This window comes from Felis catus, chromosome D1, assembly GCF_018350175.1.
Source record: "Felis catus isolate Fca126 chromosome D1, F.catus_Fca126_mat1.0, whole genome shotgun sequence".
Lineage (NCBI taxonomy): Eukaryota > Metazoa > Chordata > Mammalia > Carnivora > Felidae > Felis > Felis catus.
Window position 1 is genome coordinate 12,690,166 of NC_058377.1, and position 11,759 is coordinate 12,701,924.

The following is an 11,759-nucleotide window of genomic DNA, read 5'->3' on the forward strand; positions in this document are numbered from 1 at the left end:
AAAAGCTTTTGCACAGGAAAGAACAACAACAAAATGAAAAGACAACCTACTTAATAGGAGAAGGTATTTACAAATGATAGATCTTATTAGAGATTAATATCCAGAATATATAAGGAACTTGTACAACTCAACACCAAAACAAATAATCTGATTAAAAAATGGGCAGAGGACCTGAATAGACATTTTTCCAAATAGATATACAGATGGCCAACAGACACACGGAAAGATGCCCAAAATCATTGATTATCAGGCAAATGAAAATCAACACAATATCACCTTATACCTGTCAGAATGGCTCAAATAAAAAAAGACAAGAAATAACAAGTGTTGATGATGATGTAGGAAAAAAAGAGAAACCCTTCTGTACTGTTGGTGGGAATGTAAATAGATGTTTATTGTGGAAAATAGTTTAGATGTTCCTCAAAAAATTAAAAATAGGATATTATTCAGTAATCCACTACTGGGTGTTTACCCCCAAACAATAAAAAACACTAATTTGAAAAGATATATGTACCTGTATGTTTTTGGCAGCATTATTTACAATAGCCAAGTTATGGAGGCAACCCAAGCGTCCACTGATAAATGAATGAATAAAGATATTGTGGCATATAAATACAATGGGATACTAGTCAGGCATGAAAAAAGAATGCAATCTTGCTATTTGTAACATGGATAGACCTAGAGCATTACACTACGAAATAAGTCAGACACAAAGACAAGCATCATGTGATCCATCTTATATGTGTAATCCAAGAAACAAAATAAATGAAGAAATAAAGCATAAACAGACCCATAGAGAACAAACTGATGGTTTCTGGAGGTGAGGGGATGGCCACAAAGGGTGAGGGGAATGGGAGGTACAGGCTTCCAGTTAAGGAATAAATAATTCTCGGGATTAAAGGCACAGCACAGGGAATATCGTCAATGGTATTTTAATTGTGTTATGGTGAATGATGGTGGCTATACTTGTGGTAAACATAGCTGAACATACAGAGTTGTTGAATCACTCTGTTGTTATGCATGTGAACCTCATGTAACATTGTGGCAACTATACTTCATTAAAAAAAAAGGATTATTTGCTATAATCAAGTGGGATTCATTCCAGGGATGCAAGAATTTCTAAATATTTGCAAATCAATATTATGTATCTCACATTCAGAAGAGGAAGGATTAAAACCATGTGATCATCTGAATAGGAAAAAACACTTGACAAAATTCAACATATATTTATAATAAAAATTCTCAAGGTGGGTTTAGAGGGTACCTACCTCAACATAAAGTGTCTGTATGGGACAAACCCCCAGCTGACATCATACTCAGCAGTGAAGCTTAGCTTTTCCTCTAAGATCATGAATAAGACAAAGATGTCCACTCTCAACACATTTAGTTAACATATTACTGGAAGTCCTAGACAATGTAATCACACATGAAAAAGAACTAAAAGACATCCAAAATGGTAACAAAGAAGTAAAACTCTCACTATTTGCAGATGTGATTCAGTTTATAGTAAACCCCATAGACTCCAAGAAACTACTAGAAATAATAAATGAATTTAGTAAAGTTGCAGGATATAAAATTTACAGAAATTGGTTGCATTTCTATCTTTTAGATGTGGTTGCACATCTAAAAATGATGTGTCCGAGAAATTAAGAAAACAATTCCATTTACAATTTTACCAAAAAGAATACCTAGGAATAAACTTAACCAAGGAGATGAAATAAGTAGACTCAGAAAAATAATATTAGATATTGATGAAAGAAACTGAAGATTTCACAAATATATAAAAAGATATTCCATACTTAGGAATTCAAAGAGTGTGATTAAAATGTCCTCATTACCCCCAATCTACAGATTCAATGTAATCCCTATCAAAACAGTGAGTGAGTGACTATAAGTGAGTGACTTTGTTTTACAAAACTAGAATAATCCTAAAGTTTGTATGGAGCGCAAAAGACCCTGAAGAGCCAAAGCAATCTTGGGAAAAGACCAAAGGTGCAGGTATCACAACCCTAGATTTCAAGATGTACTAAAAAGCTATAGGAATTAAAACAGTATGCTACTGGCAGAAAAAAAGACACATCAACAGAACATGATAAAGAGCCCAGAAATACACCCGTACTTACACAATTAATCTATGACAAAGGAGGTAAGAATACATAATAGGGAAAAGGCAGTATCTGCAATAAATGGTACAGGGAAAACTGGACAGCTACATAAAAAATGATACAAGTGGACCACTTTCTCACAATCATTCACAAAAATAAAGTCAAATTGGACTAGAGACCTAAATGTGAGACCTGCAACTATAAAACTCCTAGAGGAAAACAGGCAGCAATCTCTGACAACAACCTTAACATTTTTAGATAGTTCTCCTCAGGGAAGGTAAACAAAAGCAAAAATAATGTATTGGGACTACACCAAAAATAAATCAATCAATGTGAATACACCACATTAATAAGACAAAGGATAAGAACCATATGATCCTCTCAATAGGTACAGAAAAAGCATTTGACAAGATAGAGTAGCCTTTCTTCATAAAAACCCTCAAGAAAGTAAGGATAGAAGGAACACACCTCAACATGGTAAAGTCCATATATGAAAGACAGTTAATACCATCCTCAATGGGGAAAAAATGAGAGCTTTCCCCCTAAGTCAGGAAGACAACAGGGAGGTCCACTCTCACCAGTTGTTGAACATGGTCCTGGAAGTCCTAGCCTCAGCAATCAGACAACGATGAAATGAAAGGCATCCAAATCAGCAAACAAGAGATCAATTTTTCACTCATTGCACAAAACATGATACTTTATGTGGAAAACCCAAAAGACTCCACCAAAAATCAGGAAAGTTGCAGGATATAAAATCAACATACAGAAATCTGTTGCATTTCTATACACCAATAATGAAGCAGCACAAAGAGAAATCAAGGAATCAATCCCATTTATAATTGCACCAAAAACCCTATGATACTTAGGAATAAGCCTAGCTAAAAAGGTGAAAGATCTGTATGTTGAAAACTGTATAAAGCTTATTCAAGAAATGTAAAAAGATGCAAAGAAATAGAGAAACATTCCATGCTCCTGGCTTGGAAGAATACCATCAAAGTGTTGATACTACCCAAAGCAATCTACACATTCAATGCAATCGCTATCAAATAACACCAGTATTCTTCACAGAGCTAGAATAAAAATTCTAAAATTAGTATGCAACCAGAAAAGACCCCAAGTAGCCAAAATGATGTTGAAAAAGAAAACCAAAGCTGGAGGCACCAGAATCCCAGACTTCAAGGTATATTACAGAGCTGTAATCATCAAGACAGTATGGTATTGGCACAAAAACAGAAAGTCAGATCAATGGAATAGAAAACCCAGAAATGGACCCACAAACGTGTGGCCAAGTCATCTTTGACAAAGCAGGAAAGAATATCCATTGGAAAAAAGACAGTCTCTTCAGCAAGTGGTGCTGGGGAAAATGGACAGTGATATGCAGAAAAATGAACCTGGACACTTTATTTCACCATACACAAAAATAAACTCAAAATGGATGAAAGACCTAAACATAAGACAGGAAGCCATAAAAATCCTAGGGGAGAAAGCAGGCAGCAACCTCTTTGATCTCAGCTATAGCAACTCCTTACTAGACAGATCTCTGGATGCAAGGAAAACAAAAGCAAAAATGAACTACTGTGACCTCATCAAGATTAAAAGCTTCTGCCTGGTGAAGGAAACAATCAGCAAAACTCAAGGCAACCAATGGAAAGGGATAAGATATTTGAAAATGACATATTGGATAAAGGGTTAGTATCCAAAATCTATAAAGAACTTATCAAACTCAACACCCAAAAAACAAATAATCCAGACAAGAAATCGGCAGAAAAAACACTTTTCCAAAGAAGACATCCAGATGGCTAACACACATTTAAAAAATGCTCAAAATCACTCATCATCAAGGAACTACAAATCAAAACCATAATGAGACATCACCTCACACTTGCCAGAATGGCTAGAATGAACAACTCAGAAAACAACAGATGTTTGCGAGGATGTGGAGAAAGGGGCACACATTTACCTTGTTGGTGGGAATGCAAACTGGTGCAGCCACTCTGCTAGACAGTGTGGAGTTTCCTCAAAAAATTATAAATAGAACTATACTACAACCCAGCTATTGCACTACTAGGTATTTATCCAAAGGATATAAAAACACTGATTCCAAAAGGGATATGCAGCCCAATGTTTATAATAGTGCTATCGACAAGAGCCAAATTATGGAAAGAGCCCAAATATCCATCAACTGATAAATGGATAAAGATAGGGGCACTTGGGTGGCTCACATTTAGTTGTTAGACTTCAGCTCAGGTCATGATCTTGCAGACCGTGAGTTTGAGCCCCGCACTGGGCTCTGTGCTGACAACTCAGAGCCTGGAGCCTGCCTCAGATTTGGTGTCTCCCTCTCAGCCCCCCCCCCCCCACTTGCACTCTGTCTCTCTCACTCTCTTTCACAAATAAACATTTATAATTTTTTTTAAAAGATGTGGTATGTGCACGCGCGCACACACACACAACGGGATACTACTCAGTGATCAACAAGAATGAAATCTTGCCATTTCCAACAACGTGGACAGAACTAGAGTGTATTATGCTAAGCAAAGTAAGTCTGAGAAAGACAAATATATGATTTCGCTCACATGTGGAACTTAAGCAACAAAACATGTTCATCTGAACATAGGAGATAGGAAGGAAAATAAGATAGAAACAGAAGGGGAGGGAAACCCGAAGAATTTCTTAAATACAGAGAACTGAGCGTTGCTGGAGGGCAAGTGGATGGAGGGATGGGCTAAATCAGTGAGGAGCATGAAGGAGGGCACTTACTGGGATGAGCACTGGGTGTTACATGTGTAAGTGATGAATCACTGGGTTTGACTCCTGAAACCAATACTACGCTGGACGTTAACTAACTTGAATTTAAATTAAACAAAACCCAACAAAAAAGCTTCACACACTGTAGGAAACTGTCAACAAAATTAAAAAGCAACCTACTGAATTACAGTGGGTATTTGCAAATGACTTATCTGATAAGGGGTTAAGATCTAAAATATATTACTATCTTTTACAACTCAACACCAAAACAAACAACCCCATTAAAAAAAATGAGCAGAGGACCGGAATAGACATTTTTTAAAAGAAGACAGATAGCAGACACATGAAAATATCCTCCATATCACAAATCCTCAGGGAAATGCAAATCAAAACCACAAGGAGATGTTACCTTACACCTGTCAAAATGGCTAGAATCAGAAAGACAAGAAATAACAAACTTTGATGAGGCTGCGGATGAAAGGGAACACTTGTACACTGTTTGTGGGAATGTAAATTGGTGCAGCCACTGTGGAAAAGAAGTATGCAGGTTCATCAAAAAATTAAAAATAGAAATACTATGCAATCCAGTAATTTAATTACTGATTATTTATGCAGAGAAACCAAAAACACTAACTGAAAAAGATATATGCACTGCTGTGTTTATTGCAGTATTTATAATAGCCAAGATAGGAAAGCAACCTAGGTGTCCATCAATAGATGAATGGCAACAGAGTTGCAGTATATATAAACACAATGGAGCATACTAGGCCTTATAAAGAGTGGGATCTTGCCATTTGCAACAAAATGGATGGACCTAGAGGGTATTGTGTTAAATGAGATAAGTCAGAAAGACAAAGACCATAGGATTTCTCCTTTGTGTGGAATCTAAAAATAAAAAATAAAAATAAAAAACCCAGAAAACCAGGAACAGACTCTGAGAACAAAGTGTTTGCTGCCAGAGGTATATACAGCTGGGGAGATGGATCAAATAGGTGAAGGGTATTCAGAGGTACAAACTTCCAGTTATAAAGTAAGTAAGTCATGGGGATGAAAAGTACATCACAGGCAATATAATCAATAATACTGTACCAATGTTGTATGGTGACAGATGACGACTATAGTTATTGTAGTGAGAACTAAGTAATGCACAGAATTGTGGAATCACTATGTTGTACACTTGAAACTAATATAACATTTTATATCAACTATACTTCAATGGTATTTGTTTAAATGGCCCGAGTCTTACCTGGGTCAAAGCATGATGTGAGTCAATGAATACAGCTGAGGCTACTTTTAAAGTGAAGTATTCAGAATAAGGAGCTATCAGCCCTCCCTTTTTCTACATTTATCAGACCGCACTGATAAGATGTTCAGCCTGGGCCCAACACTGAAATTTTAACCTGAGAACCGGATTCTGGTGCACACAAAATAAACCATGTGTGTGACATCATTTCATAAACATGTGCAAGGTTTCTCCACGGAGAAGAAGAGTTTGAGGGGAAATTTCACAATTTACCAAGGTCAATGTTATTCGTACAATGTTTAGCTGAGTTACTGAGGCCAGCTATTTCATGGCCACTTATTTCCTCCTTATTTGGCTAGCTGTTGAGTACCTTGGGGGACTAGGTAAATAAAGCCTGAGGAAAACACTGCAAAGGCACAAGAAAAATTATCCCTACTCCAGGACAAACCATTCCTTAGTGAGATTATTCAAAAGTGAGACTTTTAATTCATCCTTTAACACGATCTTGTTAAAAAAATATTTGTTGAAGAGAGGAGAGAATAAATAGAGAAGGGTGGAGAGAAAACAGAAAAAGAAGGGAGAAAATGAGGAATTTGTTTCAAAAATAATTTGTGGTAATAAAAATTGTTTACTGCATGTATTTTTATTGCCAGAGAGTGAGAACATAGGAAAAAGTCAGACTGAAACAAAGACTCTTTTCCCCAGTGGTCATACTGTGAAAAGAAGATGGATTACAGCATTTTGTAAATAGAGCAAGTTAACCACAAATTAAAAATGACTGCTTGAAGAGAAAACTTAATTTCCTCATTGAAGATTCAACACTGCATCAATGGGTTTCCTACTTACAAAAAGTGGTGACAAGTATGTATTTTTATTTTGAAATTACAGTTGATTTATGAGTTTCTTATAAAATAATGTTTGTTTTTTTAATTTGCTAAACATTTGGATTTGAGTTTTTATTTTTTTCTATTTTTTTTTTCAACGTTTATTCATTTTTGGGACAGAGAGAGACAGAGCATGAACGGGCGAGGGGCAGAGAGAGAGGGAGACACAGAATCGGGAACAGGCTCCAGGCTCTGAGCCATCAGCCCAGAGCCCGACGTGGGGCTGGAACTCACGGACCGCGAGATCGTGACCTGGCTGAAGTCGGATGCTTAACCGACTGCGCCACCCAGGCGCCCCTGGATTTGGGTTTTTAACTAAAAGTCAAATTTTATTTTTTCATTCATAAATACTAGCGTTTTTCTTCCTCTTTCTACACACATTTTGTTAAGATTTTAATGCATCTGGTGAAGTTCTTTTCTTTCCCTTAGCAGTAATGCTATTATCATTAGAAATTATCGTGGTTAGAATTTTACTAATATGTACATTTAAAAATTATATAATTTCATTTAGTTACAAAGAATTATTGATTTGTTTTCCATCAGCCTTAAAATATTTTGATCATCATGGAATTGGGGTCTTTAAAACATGTATACTTCTGGAGGCCACAGGACATATTTTGATTCAGTGGAAAAAGCATGGTCCTCCATGTATTACCAAACATCTGTTTGGTAATGAAAACTATATCCCAAGGAAAATTGATCAAGCAGCTAGAGACAATGACACAGCCATTGTCATTACCCCTGGCCAGCACCTCAGACCTTCTCCTGTCAAAATTTTCATTCACAGGGCCATTAATGTTCAAAAGGCCATTGAATGTCCACTCTCACAAAGCCCAGAGACCAAGTTGATCTTAAAACTGAAAATACCAGAGATGATTAGTGATTTCCATGGTTGTATTAAAAATCTTATTGTGAAGGATGTTTTTGTGGATTTCGATGCGGGTATTATTGATGTTTGGGAGAGGACTATTGCATACGGTGCTAATAATGCTCATCCACCTGATTATGTGACTGGAAATCTTATTAACATTTTATTTTTTTTTTTAATTAAAAAAATGTTTATTTTTGAGAGAGACAGAGACAGAGTGTGAATGGGGCAGGGACACAGAGAAAGGGAGACAGAATCTGGAGCAGGCTCCAGGCTCTGAGCAAGCTCTCAGCACAGAGCCTGACGTGGGGCTTGAACTCACACACTGAGATCATGACCTGAGCCAAAGTTAGACGCTCAACCAACTGAGCCACCCAGGCACCCTGAAATCATATTAACATGTCCTTATACTCTATTTGCTAGAGGAAAAATACAGAAAAACAGTACTAGCTATTCTCTATAGATGACCTAACTTAGACTACCAGGACAATTTAATTCAAGAATAAAGAAATGAAATTAAAACAAATTAATGTAATACAGAATATACAGAACATAAAAATTACCATTGAAACATTTTTTACAATGTTTATTCATTTTTGAGAGAGAGAGAGAGAGAGAGAAAATGCACGTGAGCAGGGAGGAGCAGAAAGAGAGGGATACAGAGGATCCAAAGTGGCCTCTGAGCCGACAGCAGCAAGCCCAACGTGGGACTTGAACTCACAAACTGTGAGATCATGACCTGAGCTGAAGTTGGATGCTCAACTGACCAAGCCACCCCGGTATCCCCATTTAAACAATTTTTAAGTGTACAATTCAGTGGCTGTGCAATTCAGATACATTCACATTCATACTGTTATACAAACATTATCATGATCTAGCTCCAGAACCTTTCATCATCCCAAACAAAAACTCTATGCCCATAAACTAACCCCTCATTCTCTGTTATCCCCAGGACCTGGCAACCACCATTCTAATGTCTCTATCAATTAGAATGTTCTATGTATAGCTCATAAAGTGGAATTATACAGTATTTGTCTTTTGTATCTGCTTATTTCGCTTGACATAATGTCAAGTTTTATCTATGTTGTTGCCTATGTAAGAATTTCCTTTTTTAAGGCTGAATAATATTTCATTGTATACGTACACACACTTTGTTTATCCACCATCTATCAATTAACACTTGGGTTGTTTCTACTTTTTGGCAATTGTGAATAATACTGCGATGAAGAGAAAACCAAAGTTGAAAGGAATGTCTCTAGTGCTTAGTGTGAGGACAGAAAAGATCATTCATAATTTAATTGTAAGAAATGCATTGCCCAGAAACGAAGAGTCTAAATAATTTAAGTTTAGAGAAAATGGAATTTGGTAACCAGTTGTTCTTTAAATTCCAGTAAGAATCGGAGATCACAAACACCCATCAATGCATTGAGAGAAACCAAGTATCCAGTCAACATACAGATCCTGAAACCCGGCTTCCTGCTGACCCCAAAATTATGAGGTGAGATACCCTCCAGAGGACCCAAAATGACTTTATAAATGTCTCTAAATATTCCTTTCAGCATTAAACTATGCACTTTTCCCATTAACATGTTCAAGGTCTCAAGAGTGGAACTGTTGTTTACTCCACATTTGAAATGTGTTTCTTAGTGAGAGGAAGTGAAACTACAATACTTTATAGCATTAATGCCATAGCCCAATCACACAGGTTAGGACTGGGATCTTCTCCCCAAAGGAACACACATAGAAAGCTCTTTCTTGTATCAAACTTACCCACTAGTTCTATTTGTTTTTAAAGAAAACTTTTTTTAAAAAAAGATTTTTTTTTAAGTAATCTCTAAGACCAAACTTGGGCTTGAACTCACAACCCCAGGATCAAGAGTCACATGCTCTACTGAGCGAGGATGCCAGGAGCCCCTAAAGGAAAGCTTCAAGATAAATGCATTCTTCCATGTACTGCAAACTTACCTGCTTACATGAGTTAGCATTTTCCCTCCAAGGCCACTTCAAATTTCTTCATTCTAGTTCTAATACAACGAAGTTTCTAGTTTTCTTACCATGGCTCTTCTCTGAATACACTAAAGTTTGTCTATGTCACTCTACAACATGCTTTCCACCCCATCTCACATTCTCTAATGCAAATGTGATCATTAGTATAAAATAATGAGAATCTATTATTTTTCTCGTTCCAGAGCTGCATCGTACAACAGAATTGCTGTAAGTCACATGTGACTGTTTAAGTGAAAAATGAGCTCCTTGGTTGCAACAATCACATTTCAAGTGTTCAACAGACACGAGTACCTAGTGGCACTATAATGACAGCACAGTATTTGCTTTCATTGGTCTCTGGAGAGTTTTTTAAGTTTTGTTGTATTTGGATGTATTTTAAAAATAAGTCAGTGGTATTTTATTAATTTTATGATGAGTAAAATAATCAAATGTTAAGTGTTAAGGTCTTGACTTTTAAGTCATTTACTTCTGGCTCAGTTTTTTAGAGAAATTCTGGTGTCTACATATTTTATAATGTTTTGGCCTTGAAGCGATGGTTTCAGGTCACTGCAGATATCGACTATATTGCTAATGTGTAAGACTTGAGTAAGCCATTTGAAATGGTAAAAAGGCTCCTGACTGGAATTATCAGGCTTCTTTCAGAAGAAAGAAGTATACACAATGGATGTACACAATGGAATGAAACTAGAAATCATTAGCATAAGGAAAACAGAAAAATACAAATATGTGGAAATTAAACACTGCATTCTTTATCGATAGGTCAAAGAATAAATACAATTTAGAAAATATTTGGAGACAAGTGAAAAGAAAAACACAACATATCAAAACTTCTGGGATTCAGCAAAAATAGCACCAAGGAGTCTTTTCAATAAATGGTGCTGGGGCGCCTGGGTGGCGCAGTCGGTTAAGCGTCCGACTTCAGCCAGGTCACGATCTCGCGGTCCGTGAGTTCGAGCCCGCATCAGGCTCTGGGCTGATGGCTCGGAGCCTGGAGCCTGTTTCCGATACTGTGTCTCCCTCTCTCTCTGCCCCTCCCCCGTTCATGCTCTGTCTCTCTCTGTCCCCAAAATAAATAAAAACGCTGAAAAAAAAATTAAAAAAAAATGGTGCTGAAAAACTGGATAGGACAACAAATTGGACAACCCAGAAAATATGGAAAAATTCCTAGAACCATATAACCTACCAAGACTGACTCAGGAATACATTTAGAAATATATATAATTACATTTAATACAAGGAGTTTATTGAAGCAGTAATCAAAAAAAACCTCCCCCAAAAAGAAAAGTCCCAAACCAGATGGCTTCACTGGAGAATTCTATATAACATTTAAAGAATAATTAACACCAATCCATCCCAAAATCTTACAAAGAATAGAAGACGGGAACACTGACTAACTCATTCTGGGAAGCCAGCATTACTCCAATACTAAAACCACACAAAGGCACAAAAAGAAAACTACATATCACTATCCCTGATGAATATTAATGCACAAATCCTAAACAAGATACTAATAAAGTGAATTCATCAGCATATTGAAAGGATTGTATGTCATGAACAAGTGGAATTTATATCTGGAAACAAGGATAGCTCAGCTTATTAAAAATCAGTGTAATACACTACATTGACAAAATAAAGGTCAAAAGCCACAGTCTTAGTCAACGCAGAACAAAACATCTGAGAAAATTCTATGTCCTTTTGTGAGAAAAACATCTGACAAACTAGGAATAGAAGAAAACTACCTCAAAATAATAAAGTCTGTATATCAAAAGCCCACAGCTATCATCATATTCAATAGGGAAAGTCTGCAAGCTTTTCCTCCAAGATCAGGAGAAAGCAAGGGCTTGTAGCACATTCACCACTACTATGTAACATAGGACTGGAAGTTCTAGCCAGAGCAATTATAT

The 11,759-nt window shown here is 36.6% G+C and overlaps 1 protein-coding gene across 1 annotated transcript in view; it reads left to right on the top strand.

Moving 5' to 3' along the window:
- The window catches only part of LOC101101501 (NXPE family member 2), a gene marked incomplete at its 3' end in the record, with an annotated part of 70,174 nt that extends 62,166 nt beyond the window's left edge, over positions 1-8,008 (top strand). Inside the window, 3 exon segments of the mRNA XM_023238980.2 lie at positions 6,750-6,865; positions 6,867-6,957; positions 7,524-8,008. Of these exon segments, the coding sequence (XP_023094748.2) occupies positions 6,750-6,865; positions 6,867-6,957; positions 7,524-8,008 (692 nt within the window).
- Positions 8,009-11,759: the final 3,751 nt, after the last annotated feature.